At 41.8% G+C, this 20,047-nt stretch overlaps 1 protein-coding gene across 6 annotated transcripts in view; it reads left to right on the forward strand.

Annotated features, from left to right (window-relative positions):
* CDC7 (cell division cycle 7) overlaps window positions 1-20,047 on the forward strand; it is a 50,688-nt gene that overhangs the window by 22,899 nt on the left and 7,742 nt on the right. For 3 of the 6 annotated variants that reach the window (XM_075936506.2, XM_075936507.2, XM_075936508.2), the window contains exons 4-10: window positions 827-962; window positions 2,042-2,135; window positions 2,219-2,361; window positions 6,132-6,414; window positions 7,009-7,104; window positions 8,742-8,920; window positions 19,613-19,695. In XM_075936506.2, coding sequence (XP_075792621.2) covers window positions 827-962; window positions 2,042-2,135; window positions 2,219-2,361; window positions 6,132-6,414; window positions 7,009-7,104; window positions 8,742-8,920; window positions 19,613-19,695 — 1,014 coding nt within the window. Of the gene's footprint in view, window positions 1-826; window positions 963-2,041; window positions 2,136-2,218; window positions 2,362-6,131; window positions 6,415-7,006; window positions 7,105-8,741; window positions 8,921-19,612; window positions 19,696-20,047 lie in introns of all 6 variants that reach the window. The other 3 variants (XM_089780527.1, XM_089780528.1, XM_089780529.1) reach the window with 3 other exon arrangements.

The following is a 20,047-nucleotide window of genomic DNA, read 5'->3' on the forward strand; positions in this document are numbered from 1 at the left end:
CCTGTTGCAGTAACGATGATTCTTTGAGATGTGTCCCCCTGTGGATGCTCCACTACCCTCTTGTCCTCCCCTCTGCTTGGAGTCTTTAGGAGACTTCAGGTAGAAAAGGAACAGATGGGGCTTGTGCCATGTGTGTACTTGAGATGCAGGGTGCGCAGTCACGGCGTGAGAGGCACTGCTTACTAAAAAAGCTACGATCAGCAGCTTGAGGACGCAGAGACCTGAGTGGAGCACCCACAGGGACACACATCTCGAAGAACCATCATTACTGCACCAAGTGAGTAACTTCTTGCTGTGATTTTATGATTTAAAATACACTAGGAGCTGGGCAGTACTGCGGAGATGTAAGCCGGCTCCCGCCAGGACCAGCTCCTGCTTCTCTCCCTGTTCCTTCCCCCTGCTGCCTCTGATAGAGGCAGCAAGTGAGGGAAGAAATGTGAGTCATCGACTTGACTACACAATAAGCCTAGGCTTATTGGGTAGTTGACTACTCACTTACATCCCTAATACTGGTCTAATATTTATAATTGTAATTACCTTCAATTATGTTTTATGGTCTTATTAATACAAATGTTTTTCTGGATTCTGATGGGCAATTCTCTTTTTTCAGGGTTATTAAACAACTCTAAGTGACTATTATCTATAGTAAAACCACTTTTTAAAGGTCGTCCGCAGCCTTTTGTCTTGAATTTAAAGTGTATTATTTTGTGTCAGAACCTTAATTTGACCCAAATAGATTCTTCTTCACCACAAACACAGCAGTTAGACCAGTAACATGAAATACATATTTAAAGGTGTTAAAAACATTGGCTTCATACTTTTACAGGTACTTTTAGTTCAGTTTATTTGGCCACAGCCCAGCTACAAGGAGGATGTGAGGAAAAAATGGCTTTGAAACACCTGATTCCAACTAGTCATCCTCTACGAATTGCTGCTGAACTTCAGTGTCTTACAATAGCAGGGTAGGTTTTAAAAAACAACCTAAAACTGGGTTTTTTTAGAAAAAGGAATTAAAGAGGTCATAACTGAATTTATGTATCTAGGTTTAGGGTGTGTGTCTAGTTACTTCTTAGCTTTAGCTCTTTTAGCATGTTGAAGTTTTTACCATAAGACAATAAAAATTAAAAAAATCTTTATATTACTAGCATACCACAAATAAATGATGATATCTGTAATGTTCATATTGCCTTATGTTAGTCTCAATTTGCAGCTGACTTTGTATTACTATTTCTAAGAGTTCCATAGTATTTCTATGCAGTTGCACATGATTTGGGTAGGAAGTGGCTGTGATAGAATCCTCCCTAGTGCCTCTGAAAATACTGGTAAATGGCACTGAATTCTCTTCACTTGTTTATGAATAGAATTTCACTTCTGATATTTGCTGGTTCTAAAACAGATGGTTCAAATAGGGATGTAAAATCCCGTTTAATCAGTTAACCAGTTAAACATTAAGGCTGCGTCTAGACTGGCAAGTTTTTCTGCTGAAAAACTTGCCAGCTGTCTACACTGGCCGCTTGAATTTTCGCAAGAACACTGACGATCTCATGTAAAATTGTCAGTGTTCTTGCAAAAATGCTATGCTGCTCCCGTTCGGGCAAAAACCCTCTTGCGCAAATACTTTGTTTTTTTGGTTACCCATAACCGGTAGGCATAACCTGGTAAGGGTGATGTTTACTGGTCAACCATTCACAACCCTAGGTTGAAATAGTTCTTTCCTGACATTTTAAGCCAGTTGCTGTCAAAGAGCTTAGTCCTCGATCATGCAAATCCGTGACAGCAGGCTCAAGCCCTAAGAGTGGGCCATGAAGCACCAATGGTCTGCAGAACCCTTTGTTGCAAATCACAGAATGAAGCACTATGGAAAAAAAAAGTAATGAGGTGATTTTGTTCAGAGTATATAGTGGTAGATTTTATGGCTGTTAGTGTTAGTTTGCAGGCAATATATAAACAGAAAACAAAATTTCTGAAGTTCTCTCTGTGAGCAAGATGAAATAACCTATTCTATTTGTTGTTTCAAGATTGTATTTTATTTTTCCTTTAGGGGTCATGATAACGTTATGGGAGTTAAATATTGCTTTAGAAAAAATGATCATGTAGTTATCGTTATGCCATATCTGGAACATGAATCCTTTTTGGTGAGTCCTAGCCTTTTCATATAAGCAGTAAAATACTCTATTACAAACAGTTGCAAAATTACAATATTCAAATAATTTTTCAGGACATTTTGAACTCTCTCTCTTTTGAAGAAGTACGAGAATACATGTTTAATCTATTTAAAGCATTGAGGCGCATTCATCACTTTGGTATTGTTCACCGTGATGTCAAGCCTAGTAACTTCCTGTATAACAGGCGGCTGAAAGAGTAAGTCCACACACGTGACTATTACTGTCTCATTTGGAAATGTGTGCTTTAGCAGAGCATGGTAAAAGTTTGCATTTTTCCTTTTTAGCTATATAACATGCTTAAGCAGTAAAACTATATAGCTACATACTCTCACACAAGCACATTTACCCAATGTTGCTCAGGTCCTTAAGGAGGAGCTCAGGGCAGGAGGTATGAGGGTTGCGGGAGTTAAAATGGTGGGGAAGAGTGAGAAGGTGCTCTGGATAAGGAACAGTCTGTGTGGGTGTAGGGAAGTAAGCGAGGGGGCTGGTGCCCCTCCCATCCTGTTGTAAGATTCGTACCAGGGCTGCTTGCTTTCCTCCTTCCTGTCCCTGTCAGGGAGGGAAAGCAAAGTGCACAGATAGAGTACATCTACACTGCAGAGTTATTTCAGAATAACATCTGTTATTCCGAAATAACGTTATGCGCTGTCTACACAAGAAGCCCATTATTTCAAAATAAATTTGAAATAACAGGCTTCTTACTCCAACTTTCTGTAAACCTCATTGTATGAGGATTAAGGAAGTCAACAGAATAGCGATTTATTTCAAAATAAGTGCTGTGTGGACAGCACCAAATTTCGAAATAAGCTACGCAATTTGCGTCGCTCAAATCGTGTAGCTTATTTTGAAGTATGTGCTACTATGTAGCTGTACCCCTAGTCTGCCACTGCACTCCCCATCCAGAGTGAGAAATGCAGAAAACTGCAGTTATCCCTTGCTCCCTGTTAAAAAGGAACAGCCAGCAATGTCCCGATATGAATCTGGGAGGGGAGAGTGCTTTAGCGCCCCCCTGCCCTCTCCAGAGAGGGTCTGGGGGAGGGTAGGAGGCTTGGGGCTAGAGCAGTGCCAGATGGGGGGCAATCTCCAGCCAGCCCCTTTCACTTGCATGGTTATTGTCTCTCTTCTGTATTTTTATGAGAAGCAATCCTATTCCAAGCATATCCCATTTTCCTGGCACAACCAAGCCCTTACTTTGCTTTAAATTATAACTTCACATAAACCCCAATCGTATCACAGGCTGCAAACAAACGGGCCACGTGTTGAGTAGAGCTGCTTTAGGAGCTGCTTGCACCCCCAGTACAATCCCATTGGCTGGCTTCTGGTGAAAAACTGTCCAATGGGAGCTGCCTGTTTCAATAACAGGCAGCCACAAAGCACAAGGGGCTCGTAGTTATTTACAGAGCACATGGCTGCGGGGAGTGGGGCAGGGTAGGCAGGAAAGCTGATTCAGGAATGAGCTGCTGGCTGATAAGTCTCCTAGCCAGACCCTGCCTCTGGCACCCCAGGTCCTCCCTTTCCCAACCATTTGCCCACTCCTGCTCCCCTACTCTGCATACCCAAATCTTCTGCCCCCCTCTTACAGCCATACCCCCTCCCAGATCCAGTACCCCAATTCCCTGCCCTGATCAGTCCCCTACTGCCCTAGCTTAGAATCCAAACCCTTGCACCTAATCCTGTACCCCAATTCCCTGCCCTAGGTCACAATCCCAACCCCTTTTAGCCCAGTCCAGTGCCCCAGGTCACAAATGTCTCCTTCACCCAAACTCCCTTCTGCACCCAAACACCATCCCGGATTCCTGCACCTTATTCATTAATATCCTGGAGGAGTGCAGCCCTTCACCACTTTCCAAATTCTTGGAGGTTCCCCCCCCCCCCCGCCCATCAAATTATTGCCCACCCCTGTGCTAAGCTGCCTGTGCCTCACCCATCAGGAATGGTGCTATACAGGCTTCCCAGGTCAACCTTTTCTAGTCTATTGTCTTGGATAATCTCTAAAAAGGTCCAGAGAAAGGCCTCTGAGTCTGTCCATGCCAAGCTTTGCTAGGCCTGGAACCAACTGACCACCAGTCCATCTCTGGGTTCTTGGGTCTCGTGCGACCCAACCACCCCTGAATCCACTCCTGCTGGTTGGAATGGTTCTCCTGCCTGTGTTGCTATGCCACAAACTAGCCTCCTGTTGCTTCTGCAGATTCTTCATTAATTGCATCAGCAAGATCTGGGTCTGTTGCTGCTTCTGCATAGGTACCTCCTGCTGCTGGCCTGCCACCAACAGGCAGATCATATTCTCCATAATTGTGCTCCTTGTTAATCGGGGTCGGTCTGAAGAATCCCACTTCTGGTACCAAATATAACTGGCTTGGCACCCACCTCTTATGGTTGGGTGTGTCCACGGTCCTCTGGTCCCTACTCCTACTTTGCTGTCTGTTGTGCTAGTTCCCTCAGTCAGCTAGGTATACAGTCCTTCACCTCAGAGTAGCAACAGTCCTGTATCTGTCTCTGTAGCTTTTTTTTTTTAAATGGGGCCTTCCTGGGCCCTGATTACCTGCTTCTCCTGCAGCCACGTTATCCTGTTTTGGCAGACCTCTCCACTCCTCCTCTAGGTAGTCTCTGGATCTAGTCCACCACACCACATACCTTCCCAATAGGATTGGAGTCATAGTTCTGTAGAAGGTACTTTGTTTTACCCCATTTTGCTTCACATGAGCAAGATCTTCCCCCTCCAAGACTTCTTTGTCTGGAAGGCTATTCGTTATAGTCTTGTTGTGAATCAAGTGTAAATTAAAGCAGTCATAATTTCGTAAGTCTGCAGCCAGTGGTGCTGCTGAGAATGTGCTAGGCTTATGTGATAGATCTTGTGTGTTTTCACTGTTTGTCTGGGATCTCTTTGGTCAGCAGTGAAATCAATAAGAATCAAGGCAGATTCACTCAGGCCTGAATAATAGTGGAGGTAGACAACAGCTATCTCAGACATGTGAGTTATTGACTGAGGAAATAGACCCTAAGAGCGAGATAGAGAGTAGTAAACCTCTGTTTGGTAGCAGCCAGAAAGCTGAAGGAAGGGCTCTACTCAAATAATCCTGAGGACTGGGGAAAAGTTAATGTAGCAGCGGAGTCTCATAATACTCTATAAGTTATAGAAAATAATGTTCAGTCTCCTTTCTATCATCAAGTGTAGGATAGATGGTGGCTTTCAATGTATCAGGTATGTATTAGTTAGAGGCTGGTATGGAAAATGGAGTGCCCAAGCAGTACCAAGAGAGACATTCAAACACCATTTATGCATTCTAGTAGCAGTTGACTTCTTGCATAGACGTTGCCCCTAGCCAGTGATGTTCTCTATCTTTCATAAGTCTAAGAATGTTAGGTTTAGTTCTCTGGCTACTAAATGCGTAATACAATTTTCAAGCCTAGTGGGAATGTGTGAGGGGGTACTTGGGGAAGAGAATGAGTGCATATGAGATTTCAGAGGGAAAAAGACAAAATATAAGGAGAAAGTAAGGGATAGAGGTAAAAAGGAATAGGATGCTGAAAAAAAACCTCAGGGAAACAGTACATGATATAGAACAGAAAATGTAAGATGAGAATAAGTATAACAAAATAGAAGTAAAGGGGCTTATTGATTAGTGTTCAGTGATTATTATTCACTTTTCACTAGTTTGTCAAACTGTATTGGATTTTTTTTATATTTGACCAGACTTAAGAATGAGAGCCACTTCAAAAAAATTTAGAAAATTGGTTATAGTTATAGCATAGAATTGTTCTTTAAATTGCGGTGGATATGGTGCAACAATTATATTTCACCTGGTTAATAGGCTCAAATCCTCTAAGAAGGGTGAGCTAAATTTTCAAAACCTGACACTTACGAGTGGGTTGAATGTCAACGTATTCCTTCGCTTCTGTTTTAAGGAACTGTGTTGTAAAGTATAGTATATTTTCTTAAATTGTCTTTTTAAATTTGTCTTTTAGGTATGCCCTAGTAGATTTTGGTTTGGCACAAGGAACCCCTGATACGAAAATAGAACTACTCAGAGTTGTCCAGTCTGAAAGCCAACAGGAAAGTTGTTCACAATATAAGCCTCACCTGACCTTGGGAAACACGGTTTCTGTCAGTATTATGGCATCTAGACAGATAGCTCCACAGTCAGCCTCAAAAACATCTCATGATAAATGGTGCTGCTCGCTTTCACAAATGCAGATTAAACAAGGAAAAGAAGGAAAGGTTGAGTCTTTTTCACCAATGTTGCCACGAGTTAGTTTAATGTATTACTTCATCCAACAGGGGGAGATGTAGTACTAAAACAAAATTTGTCAGTCTCTAATTCCAAATCTTACTGTGTATGATGAACTCACACAACACATTGCAAAAGTTTGTAGGAGTTAAATAGTTTCTGTATAACTATATTGGCCTTGAATATTACTTCACATTTACTGTCTACTAGATCTCACAATGAAAATAGTGGATTGTCAGATAATAGTGCATGCTGTGTAAAATGTGGTAATATTTAGTGAGCACCTGACTCTCCTTATGTTAAAAGGAATTAACTTTTCAGCAATATATACCCATGGCTTCCCTCCCCACAGAAAGTCTCATCTCCATTTTACATCAAAATACAACTGCTGTACATGTGAACTTCAGGGTGACTTGGTATATTTCTGGAGCGTGATGTATTTTGCAAGCATGTTTATAATTGTCTAGACTGTTGTCTTCATTCACAGTAATCTGGTGCCTGAAAATGGCTTGCATGCAGCTGTTTTTGTCTTATGTCACATCACATTTTTAAATATTGGCAGATTACAGCCGACAGTGTTACAGATAGAATCTTACTGTCCTTTTTTGTTGTAGGAGGGGTCTGTGCATCCTTCTGTCCAACGCTCTGTCTTTGGAGAGAGAAATTTTAATATCCATAGCTCCACATACCAGGAAAACACCACAGTAAAAGTAAGCAAGACTGCTCACCATGTGCACAATAATATTTAAATTGTTGTGGAACTTAATTGTGTTAACCATCTGTGATTTGTTAGGGCACTAAAAATTATTGAACAGAATAGGGATGTTAGCAAGTAGTCGACGAAGTAACAACTACTTGCTCCCCCCAAAACAGGAGTCAGTGCTGGAGGAGCCAACTTAAATGCTGGTTCCCCCTTGCACCATCTCAATGGCGCTGCCTTCCCCCACCACCCACTGCCTCTATCAGAGGCAGCAGTAAAGCGATAGGAGAGGCTGCTGCTATGCTCTCTGCTGGCAGCGGGCTGAGGCTGGCTGCAAACAGAGGCTGCTCCAGCAGCAGCCCTTGTCCGTGGGGGTCCCAGCAGGGAGCTGGGCCTCACCGCGGACAGGAGCTGCTACCACCAAGCAGCCTCTGTTCGCTGCAGCCAGCGCGAACTGGGACCGAGCAGTCCTGGCTTGCACTGGTCCAGGACACTGAGCCTCTGCATTTTAAATGTCATAAGAGCCCAGCAGCTCTACATTTAAAATGCAGAGCTGTGGGGTTGGTGGCTTCCGGAGCTACCCCTGCTGTGGCTCTGCAGAGCATCCTTAATCATGTAATCAATACAAATTGTATCGGCTGCACGATTAGCCAGTTAACTGCAATTTAACATCCTTAGAACAGAATTACACTTGACACTTAAAGTGATTTTTTTAAAACTGTTTGGATAACACGGTTATTACAGCTATGGTCTAGATGTTGCCCCACCTGATTTTGTTTATATTATATTTTGTTATATTAGGGATGTTAATGGTCAACCGGTAAGCCTTACCTTGGTTATGGTTAATCAGTAGGGGCTGGAGCAGCCCACCACAAGCAGGAGGCTACTTCAGCCTTGTGGGACCCACCACTGGCAAGGGAGCTCCAGCCTGGCTGGACTGGCCCTTGTCCATAGTAGTCCCCCGCCCCTGTTTAATGGATTAATTGTAGTATTTAATCTTTTCCTATCTGTGTAGTTTGGAAATTGAAAAAAAAAATCTTGCTTTTGTATTCTGCAGTTGATAAGACTACAGAGAACACAGTTTTACAGACGTTTTACTACACTGTTTATAACCTGGGCATGATGTCTCATGGATGGAAAAACTAGACATTAGCAAGAAAAATCCTAACAATGAATTAAAGGAGATGGTTTGGCCAACAGTGATATTTTAATTGAGAAGTTTAGGCTTTGAAATAATGTAGCCAAACTCTAGCATCTAACTCCACTCTTTATGGTATTTTTCTTTTCCCATTGAGTCTCTTTTTAAAAACAAAATCCCTAGCCAATAACAAAATACATTGTCCTTGAAAACATAATGTTATTGTAATTTCAAAGTGCTTATAGATATATTTTAGATATTAATTAGTAGTAGTTTCTGAAAAATATCTAGTTTCCCAGGAAAATCAATAACTAGAAATCTTAAATCCCTTGCTTGTTTTATTAGCCATTGAGAGATCAGTAAACAGGTTTGGCAGTTTCCTGTTTTAAAACAGGCAACATGTTTGTTAGTGCTTTCAGCACAGTAATGGGAAGGGAAGGGGAATAGAAAAATGGGAAATAGTTATTAAATGTTTGAAATCTTTGGAACATATAATGTCTGTATTACAGCTCATAAAGCAATCAAAGGTGACGGATGTTGCATCTAGAAAATTAGCAACAAAGAAGAAGATTATTTCTACAAAAGCAGTGAACAATGGTGCTGCCAGGAAGTCTGCCAACAATTGCCCAGCTATCTTGACCTGTGACTGTTATGCAACGGATAGAGTTTGCAGTGTTTGCCTTTCAAGGTAATTTGCTTTGATGATGTTGTAAAATCAACTTCTGTGCTGTCAAGCAAGGTTAGAAACTTTGATTTACTGGACAGTTGATTTAGTAAGTGAAAGATAACATTAGACCTATGCATTAGAACACACTGTGTATATTAACCTGATAAAGGTCATGGATTTCATATGGTACTCCCTTCCAGTGCTAACTTTCTCATTGAGATAAATGTGATTATATGTAGTTAAAATAGTCTGAAAAAAACTTCTCCATTTATTTTTACCAACCCTCTGTCTAACCCACAGAAAATCACTTGACTTGTTTGATATAACTATATTGTAGTTTAACCTTCTTGTCAGTTCTTCCATCTCCCAGTAAACCATTATCCTTGCCCTATATCATGTACATATCAAAATCTTTGGATTTTGGTGTATACAGACAGTTACTTTAAAGTGGGGGAGGACTCTAAGTTCAGTAAGTTAAAATAGCTTAACAATTCTCTGCATTAAAATCCTGAAATGGGTTTGAGAGAGGCTTTATTTACACCTATATGGGATTCCCAACATATCTATACTCCACACATCTATAGAGGGATCCCTTCTCAATGGAAACACAGTTTATAAGGAAAAATGTAGGCCCACTACTTAGCAGGGAAGTAGTGCTTATTACAGACATCAAGAAGGCCGAAGTGTTTGCCTAATTTGCTTCAGTTTTCACTAAAAGTGTTAATGATGAGCAAATGGTCAATCCAACTATAATAAAGGGCAAGGAACAGAAGCCAAAATAAGGAAAGAACAGCTTAAATAATGGTTAGGTAAGTTAGATGTATTCAAGTCAGCAGGGACTGATAGAATGCTTTCTAGGGTACTTAAATAAATAGGTGAAGCATTCTGAGCCATTAGTAGTTATTGCTGAGAACTCATGGAGGATTGGTGTGGTTCCAGAAGACTGGAAAAGGGAAAATACTGTGTCTTTCTTTAAAAACTAAAATGAAGACCCAGGGAATTATAGATCAGTCAGCCTAACTTGGATATTTGGAAAGATACTGGAACAAATAATCAATTTGTAAGCACCTAGAACAGGGGTTCTTAACCAGTGAAGTGCACCTACCAGGGGAAGCGTGAAGGGGATACAAGGGAGGTGTGAGGTGCCTCCCAGAAAGTTTATCGCAATTGCCTTCTCACTGGATAAAATTCTAAAGTTTAGATTTCTTCATCATTAATATTATGAATTAAAATTATAAACAATTTCTTAACTTCTAGAGATCAGCACACTACAATAGCAGTGCAAATCAATCAGGCCTATGTGATGACACACTACAATAACAGTATGCAAGCATTGCCAACTTTCATCTTCAAATATTACATAAATTTGTTAAGAAAAGGTTCAAAGTACAAAACTCATATTATTCATTTAGGCATTGTAAAGGGGTTCACTCACCCCACAGCGCCACCAGCCGTTGGACTTGGGAATTTGCTCAGACGGCTGCATCCAGCTGGTTCGCCAGGTCCCAGGGTTCAGGCAGGCCTCGGGGTTCGAGCCAGGCCTTCAGCTCAGGCCGGTCCTCCGAATCACCAGGCACCAGTAAAGCCTTGCGTTCCTCTAGGTCAGAGGGTAGCCCTGCTGGCTGGCTTGGACAGGTCTCAGTGGCCCAGGCAGGGAAGCCTTCCCTGGCCTGAGGGAAGGCGGCTGTGGGAGGCCTGGGCCAGGTCTCAGCCTTGTCAGCCAGGAGCTCTTGGCAGGCCTCTGTCTCCCTCAGAAGCTGGGCCCCAACTGAGCTCCCTAGCAGAGTTCTTATAGTCCTAGCCATGCCCCTTAGCTTCCTGTCAGGTGAGGGAGCGGGGCTAGGCTGTGCACAAAATGGCTCCCAGGGGGGTGTGAACATGAAGTTCACTTTCAGGGGAGGTGTAAAGATAAAAAGGTTAAGAACCCCTGACTTAGAAGATTATAGGTTTATAAGGAATAGCCAATATGGATATGCCAAACCAACCTTAATTTTCTTCACTGTGTGGGTTTCTGGCCTAATGCATGGAGAGAACTTAGCTACTTTTGGGCTGCCAGATGCTTTGTTTACCTAAGCGTCTGCAGGTATGACAGGCTGGGAACAGGCTGTACCTGTGGATGCTCAGGTATTTACAGCTCTGACAGGCTGGGAACAGGCTGTACCTGTGGATGCTCAGGTAAACAAAGTGTCTGGCAGCCTGCCAGAGGCTAACCCTGGCAAACTGCTCCTGGCTTATGGGCTGGTTATTGGCTACCTCAGGTCTAAATGAAATAACTGCACCGCTGGTTGAAAGACTACTCGGAATAGTTATCAATGGCTTGGTGTCATACTGGGAGGGCATGTATAAGTGGGGTTGGCACTAGTCAATATTTTCATTGATGACTTGGATAATGGAGTGGAGAGTCCACTTATAAAATTTGTAGATAAGACCAAGCTTGGAGGTATTACAAGCACTTTGGAGAATAGGAATAGATTGCAAAACAGTCTTGATAAAATGTAGAATTAGTCTGACATTAGCAAGATGACCATCAATAGAGGCAAGTACAAAGTACTTTACGTTGGACAGTCTACACAACTTCAGCTACGTGAATAACATAGCTAGAGCGGATGTAATTTTAGGTTGAGGTGCCACAGGGTCTCCACCTCAGAGGTTTGACAGGAGAAACTTCCGTTGACTTCCCTTGCGCTTTTTGTTGGTGGAGTACTGTAGTAGATGAGAGATGAATCAGTGGTCAATTTATCAGGGATCAACTGCTGCAGTGCTGATATCCTGGTAAGTATAGACCAGCCATCAGGAAGTAAAAATCTAATGCACAACTAGAGATATAAAATCCAATTTCATTAGTTAACCAGCTAAACTTTAAGTTTAAGTGGTTAACTGATTAAAAGGGAGGGGGTGTGCCATGGGTAGGGGCTTGGCAGGCTTGCAAGTGAGGAGGGGCAGCAGAACAAGGGGAGGGTTGCTGCTTCCATTCCCTTTAACCTTCCTCCTCCCCCCACATGAGGCTGCCAGCTGGGAGCCAGCAGCCTGTTAAGGGTGATGCTTGCCAGGAAACTGGTTAACCAGTTACCTGTGCATATCCCAATGCACAACTACAAAATAGAGAATAATTGGTTAGATAGTAATTCTGCTGAAAAAGATCTGGGAGTTACAGTAGATCACAAATTGAATATGAATCAATAAGGTGATGAATAATGAATCACAATAATGTGATGCAGTTGTGAAAAAGGTCAGTATGATTTTGGGATGTGTCAAGAGGAGCGTTGTTTGTAAGATGTGGACAGTAATAGTCCATAATACTTCATCTGTTGTATTCTCTTAAAATGTGGCACCCTGAATTGGACAAAGATGTAGATGATTTGAGGGAGACCAGATGAGAGGATCAAAAATAAGATTTAGAAAATCTGGAATATGAAGAAAGGTTAAAAGACTTGAGGAAAAAGAGTTGGGGATCAGATAGCTCTTCAGATATGGTACTCTAAGGCCTCGACTACACCAAAGGGAAAAGTCAGCTTAAGATACCTAACTCCAGCTACATAATTATCATAGCTGGAGTTGTATATCTTGAGTAAGAGTATCTTAATTCCTGTTTTGGCGTTGTCCACACAGCTGGGGGTTGATGGGAACACGCACTCTAACTTCCCTTACTGCTTGTGAGGAGCAGGACTACTGGTGCTGATGGGAGCGCCCTCTCAGTTCTAATTAGAGTGTCTTCACTAGACCTGCTAATTTGAACCCCGGAAGATTGACACTAGCAGCTTTAATTTTCTCTATAGTCTAGATAAGCCCTAAGGGTAGTAAAGTGCCAAAATCGGCTTCGAAGAGGGTTGTGTAATCTTTTGTTGGAGGTATTTAAGAACAGGTTGTACAACTGTCATGGATAGTCTGATGATGGTCCTGCCTCATTATTTGATGACTTCTCAAGGGCCCCTTCCAATTCTACAGCTTTATAATTAATTTTATGATTATACCAGCAAGAGTTATTTTGAAAGTATAACTTAAACCAGTTTCCCACACAGAATAAACTAAACTGGGAAGATAATTTTTTTTTCCCTTGAAATAACTGTCTGCATTAAGGTTTTGCTGGAATATCTATGTCTCCTTAACCCCATGACTTTTCACATCTGTAACCGACATAGCTAGTCCAGCAAAATGTAAATGTAGGCCAAGCCACATAGTATGATGCTTCCAGGGACTTTTAAATAAATAAGTGAACTGAATAATTACAGTTAACTCATCCAATTAACTCAAATTAATCACAATTAAAACTGCGGTTTTAAATGCACTGTTAAATAATAGAACTGATTGAAATTTAAATATTTTTGTATGTTTTTCTGTATTGTCAAATATCAATTTAAATCACAACATAGAATACAAACTACAGTGCTCGCTCTCATTATTACAAATATTTGCACTGTGAAAATTACTGGTAGGACCAAAAAGAGCTTATAGAGCACCTGAAAGGAGTTTAAGTGAAACAAGGGGGGTACGTCTAGACTTCAGAGTTTTTCCAGGATACTGGAGTTTTCCCGGAAAAACTCTGCCGCGTCCAAGGAACACATCTGCTCTTCTGAAATTTTTTTTGGAAGAGCAGACATGTTTTTTTCAGCATCCCTGTGAACCTCGTTTTACAGGGAAGAAGGGATGTTCCAAAAAGGATTTTTTCCCACATTTGGCCCAGTGTAGGCGGGCCAAATGTCGGAAAAGACACTTCAGAGAAAAAAGTGGAAAAAGTTACACAAATTGTGGTTTGCAATTTGCATTCCTTTTTCTGAAAGAATTGTGTACTCTAGACACAGCCAGGGAGAACATGGGCTTGTTTGTTTTGGGGCTTACTTATTGTGGGAGTTAGAACATGTTTGTAAGGGGTGGGGAGTGTTGTACAATGTACCCTATGCTGCAATCCTAGCAGGGTCTCAGCACTGACTGAGCTGAGACCATGTAGGCTGCAAGTAGAGAAGAGACTGCTGAACTGTTATCCTGTTCTGTGTTCCGATAATTAAGCCTGTTCTTGGTGGCTTGTCTCTGAGATGCACAAATACTGATGCACAACACAGAGCACGCAAAGGAGCCTCAGGCCTAGGCTCAAAGTTGTGTAAAAGGGCACAAGGCTTTCCCTATGGGGAATAACCTCATACTGGACTAGTGAACAGGAGGGGCTATATTCACCTCATACAAGTACTGTAGTGCAGTCTCTTTATTGTGAAAGTGCAACTTACGAATGCAGGGTTGGTTGTTTTGTTTTGTTTTAATACTTAATAAGTGCACTCAGAAACAAAGCAGTAAAACATGAGCTCCTAGTATCAATCTCTCAGTCCTACTTCTTGTTCAGCCAATTGCTCAGACAGGTTTGTTTACATATGTAGGAGATATTACACAAGAAGCAGGCAGCATTATGTCACCAAAAAAGAACAGGTGTTCACATAAAACTGTTGTAGCTGTCATTGAAAGATATTTACATGCCAGATGCCCTAACAATTCATATGTCCCTTCCTGCTTCAGCCACCATTCCAGAGGACATGTATCCATCCTGGTGACAGATTCTGCACACTAACAATCCAAAGCAGTACAAACCAACACATGCTTATTTTTATCATCTGAATCAGATACCAACAGCAGAAAGTTGAGTTTCTTTTTGGTGGTTGAATTCTGTAGTTTCTGCATCAGAGTGTTGCTCTTAAGATTTCTGAAAGTGTGTACCACACACCTCATCCCTCTCCGATTTTGGAAAGCACTTCAGATTCTTAAATCTTGGGTTGAGAGCTGTAGCTATTTTTAGAAATAACATATTGATACCCACTTTTGTTTTGTCAAATCTGCAATTAGTGTTCTTAAAAACAAATATGTGCTCAGTCATCTGAGACTGCTATAACATGAAATACAGGACAGAATGTGGGTAAAACAGAGGAGGAAACACAGCTGTTGTCCTACAAGTTCAGTCACAAATTTAATAAAATTATTAACTTGTATCATAGAATCATAGAATAATAGGACTGGAAGGGACCTCGAGAGGTCATCGAGTCCAGCCCCCCGCCCTCAAGGCAGGATCAAGCTCCGTCTACACCATCCCTGACAGATGTCTATCTAACCTGTTCTTAAATATCTCCAGAGAGGGAGATTCCACCACCTCCCTTGGCAATTTATTCCAATATTTGACCACCCTGACAGTTAGGAATTTTTTCCTAATGTCCAATCTAAACCTCCCCTGCTGCACTTTAAGCCCATTACTCCTTGTCCTGTCCTCAGAAACCAAGAGGAACAAATTTTCGCCTTCCTCCTTGTGACACCCTTTTAGATATTTGAAAACCGCTATCATGTCCCCCCTTAATCTTCTTTTTTCCAAACTAAACAAGCCCAGTTCATGAAGCCTGGCTTTATAGGTCATGTTCTCTAAACCTTTAATCATTCTTGTCGCTCTTCTCTGTACCCTTTCCAATTTCTCCACATCTTTCTTGAAATGTGGCGCCCAGAACTGGACACAGTACTCCAGCTGAGGCCTAACTAGTGCAGAGTAGAGCGGCAGAATGACTTCACGAGTTTTGCTTACAACACACCTGTTGATACAACCTAGAATCATATTTGCTTTTTTTGCAACAGCATCACACTGTTGGCTCATATTCAACTTGTGGTCCACTATGACCCCTAGATCCCTTTCCGCCATGCTCCTTCCTAGACAGTCGCTTCCCATCTTGTATGTATGGAACTGATTGTTCCTTCCTAAGTGGAGCACTTTGCATTTCTCTTTATTAAACCTTATCCTGTTTACCTCTGACCATTTCTCTAACTTGCTAAGGTCATTTTGAATTATGTCCCTATCCTCCAAAGAAGTTGCAACCCCACCCAGTTTGGTATCATCAGTTTGGTATGTTCCTTTTGTAGCTGGGGTTACAAGATATTTATGTGCCAGATATGCTTAAGACATTCATTTGCCCTTTCTTGCTTTGGCTACCATTCCAGAGTCTACCCAAGACTCACTCGGCATGAGCATGCAGGACAGCATGGTGATGGAGGGAGACAGTAGCTAGTTTTTAATCCCTAAGAGCCAGGAGCTTGTCATGACACTGAAGCCAGTTCCCTCCTCCCAGGATGTCTCCCAGTCCAGCATTGACATTGGGGAGGACATTTCTGGTGAATTCAAAAACTTTTTCTAACTACAAGCAATGGGGTGTGGTGTGGTCCCTCACCACACCACAGGGGGTGCTTGGTAATATGCCTGCAGATGGAGCTGAGCAGGCAAGACTCCCACTACATGAAGCTCTCACATAGGAACTCTTTGATTCTTCTCACAGGGCTTTTGGGAGCCCAGCCTTATTCTGACCTCCACAATAGGACACCTTCCCACACCAAGCCATCAGTAATTGGTCTGGCATCATCGATCCACAACGCAGTGGAGCCTAAAGCCCAGGTTTCTGGCTTACACTCATGATCATTTGGTGGAATTTGGAGAAGACTGATGTCTTGCATGGCAACCTGGAGGAAGGAAGAAGAAACCTATTAGCACTCTTTCCAGGAGGCTATATATGCTGGAAACACATTCACTGCCTTGCCCCACCCTCATCCTCCTGCAGGTGAGACTGGGGGGAAAAAGCACTCCCTCCAGGAGGTTGTGTGCGCTAAACACAGTGGTTAGTCGATCTCTCCTGTCCCAGTGTGCATCTTTTGGAAGAGGCAGGAGTTCCTAAAGATGCACATTTCCCAACCATCCCACGTTGATGTTGGTGAAATGGCCCTTTTGATTCACCAGCACCTGCAGTACCATGGAGAAGTACCCCGTGTGGCTGACTTACTCCAAGGCAAGGTGCTTGGAGGGTTCAAAATGAGAACGTGTATTCCGTCTAACCCAGGGGTGTCCAAACTTTTTTCAAAGAGGGCCAGATTTGATGAAGTGAACATGCGTGAGGGCCGACCATTTTGCCTGACATTCTTTGAACCATTAAAATTAAATGCAAATTAACTATTTTATGCAAAGTTTATTGCAAACGGCATACTTTTCATTTCGTCACATGGATGACAAATCTAAACAGGTGTTAAATCACTCTGCCTTTCATATATGAAGGCCAGATGAAAAAAAAATCCAGGAAGCTGAAATATATGTCAGGAACATTGTAAAGTACATTACATATTATTGGTAATAAAGGTTGTCTGTCAACTTTTAAGTTAAAAAAATATGAACAGTAACATAACACCAAGTATACATGTTGTGTCCAAATATATTTATAACTGATTTAGACCAACTGACATTAACTGAGATTTTACAATGTATTCATCTCAATACATATGGATTCGTTGGGGGCCATAAAAGATAGATATTGCCAAATTACCTGGGGAGCCGTATTAAACCAGAACACGGGCCGCAATTGGCCCGCGGGCCGGACTTTGGACATGCCTGGTCTAACCCATCACCGTTAGGGAACCCAATCGCAGCAAAGCCATCTGCTATGGTGTCAATGTTCCCCAGAGTCCCCTACTTGTATGACAACAGCCCCCAGTATCAATTTCCCTCTTCCAAACTAATTCCTGACTGACTGGTAGCTATCTGTGTTGCAAGCTTTCATAGGGCAATTGCCACACTATTCTCCACAGTCAGAGCAGGTGTCATTTGGGTATCCTAGTGCCTGAGCACCGGGGCAAGCCATTCGCCGTTTCAAGAAGGTGATCTTGTGCATTCGGAAGTTCGGTAGCCTGTGCTGATCGTCCCATCCCTATATCACAATGCAATCCCACCACTCTGAGTTTTCTCCTGCTGCCAGAACTGGCATTGCACTGTGTCCAGAGGACTGACTGGCAGGTGCGATAGCATGAGCATCGGGTCTTGCCTGAGCAGTGCCTGCATGTCACACCGAGCTTTGTCCTCGTCCTCTTCCTGGCAGAGTGCCATGCATACATTCTCCAAGTACTGCGCCATAAGGTGCACCACAACAGATGTGAGCATGACTATGGTTTGCTGCAAACTGGGCTCCATGCCGGCACTGTTATGGTGTCTGTGTGGGCGATCAAGGCACCATGAAGTGCAAATATACTGCATCCCCCTTATCTCATGCAAGGGGACTAGAAGAGTGCATTCTGGGACTCTGGCAATGAGTCTCTAACCATCTGTTGCCCAGTTTTGGTCCCAGCAAAGCTTCTCATAGTACATTGCTCTGAGTGGATGGTAGGCTTCCTAATGGGGACGTGGTACTTTGGATGACCTTTGACTTCTTGAAATCAGTTGCCCAGAAACTGATCATAGTAGATTCAACATTATCTTGTAGTGTAAACATGCCCTTAATGCAATGCAAGGAAAATATAGAATCATGAACTCGGGTTTGGCAAGTAAGTAAAAGGAAACAATTTTGTTTAACTTGTTTCTGGAAACTTAACACTGCAGGAACTGTTTCAAAAACAGCAAAACTACATCTGAAATTGTCTCTCTTCATTTGAAATTTTAACAAGGGTCTGGTATTCCAAAAAGTATTTTGGTTGCCCTTTAGCATATTCCACATTTGATTGTTCATTGCTAAAAGGAAAACTATAAATTTTTCTTAGTCTGAGATGAGGAGGGAAACTAGGTCTCCCCTCCTCCCCTCCTCCGTACATGTTCAAATTTACTGAAAGGACATTTATCATGTACACGCCTTAACTATCAGACTAGCCAAAGAATTTGGTATTTCAGTTCAAATCCATCCCATATGTGGAGTTAACTTCCATATGAGCCATTCCCCCATCAGGGCTGTGGGTTATTCCAGCAATTCTTTGCATTAATGAGAAAGTTCTGTTTGCTGGGTGTGGTTTCCAAAATACTGTGTGATCCCTTACTACTTTGTCTGCTTTGACTGTACTTTGGCAGTTGTTTAATCTCATTAATTAAATATGCCATCTTTACTAATTATGTGCTGTCTTTACTATATATGGAGCATGGGGGTTGAAGTTCAGAAAACAAACCAGACAGGTAGGGCTATGTGAGGACACTCAACAGCTTAAGAAGTTTTTAAATGTGCTTTAACTTCACACTCCTGTGCAGAAACAGGTTAAATCTCTTTAGTCTGGTACTCTCTGATCTGGAATTATTTTAGTTACCTGGATGTCCACTTATCCTGGGTCTGGCCAATTTTCTCATGGTCCCAAAAAGTTTGTTTATAGCCACCAGTCCAGGCTCTTGGTGTTCTGTGCTGTTGTTTAACTCTGATTTTCCCTAAATGTCTTCTCAGAGTCCAATAAGCCCTGGAAGTGTTGTAATTCTGCTAGAAAATATTGACCCATAATATAAATACGGTCCGGTCAGGTCCCAAGAGTGCTGGACTAGAGAGGTTCAACCTGTACTCTCATTCAGAAATAAAGTTGCCTTAAGGCAAGCCATGTGCTTTAACTTCACACTGTTTACTTAAAGCATCTTAACTTTTCTGAGCCTCCTCAGGTAAGCTAGCCCTTAATGGGATCATACTGCAATTGAATGAAACTGAAAGCATTATCATGATTTAAGAATGCAAGTTATTTCTGTACTGTTCACAATACATATAAATATGTATATTTACCACTTTTAATATTGCCTGTTTAAAATGTTAATACATTAACATACTATAACGTTGACCTATCTTTTAAAACCATTTCTAATGTAGCTTCTGTGACTCTTTTGTTATAACCAGATACATTATGATGTATGTTTCCTATTGCACTTTAAATACACTTCTCTCTTTTCTTTTCTTTTCTTTTTTTTATTATTATTATTACTACAAGACGTCAGCAAGTTGCTCCGAGGGCAGGCACACCAGGATTCAGAGCACCAGAGGTGTTGACTAAGTGCCCTGCTCAGACTACAGGTAGTTTGCATCTGACTGATATTAGTGACTCTTCTACATTTTGATCTTTCCCATTTGCACATACTACTTTATCTCTGATTCTATGAAAACTGTTTCTCTTTACATAAGGAATTCGTTTTATTGTCCTTTCTAACATTGTTCAAGCATTTCCTGTTTTCTATTAAAGCATTTCTTACTCAGAATGAAGAACAAGTTAAGAATGTTTTAACATGTTTGAAACATGAATAAATCTTAATTTATTTAAGGTACAGTGCAGCAGTTCACTAGAGTTTGTATTTTTAAAGAGACAGAACTTTCAGCTTTTTCCAACTTTTTGGCTGTGTTGATTTAAGTGTTCTGAAATGCCCTTCCC

Source organism: Pelodiscus sinensis, chromosome 9 (assembly GCF_052426305.1).
Source record: "Pelodiscus sinensis isolate ZL-2025 chromosome 9, ASM5242630v1, whole genome shotgun sequence".
Lineage (NCBI taxonomy): Eukaryota > Metazoa > Chordata > Testudines > Trionychidae > Pelodiscus > Pelodiscus sinensis.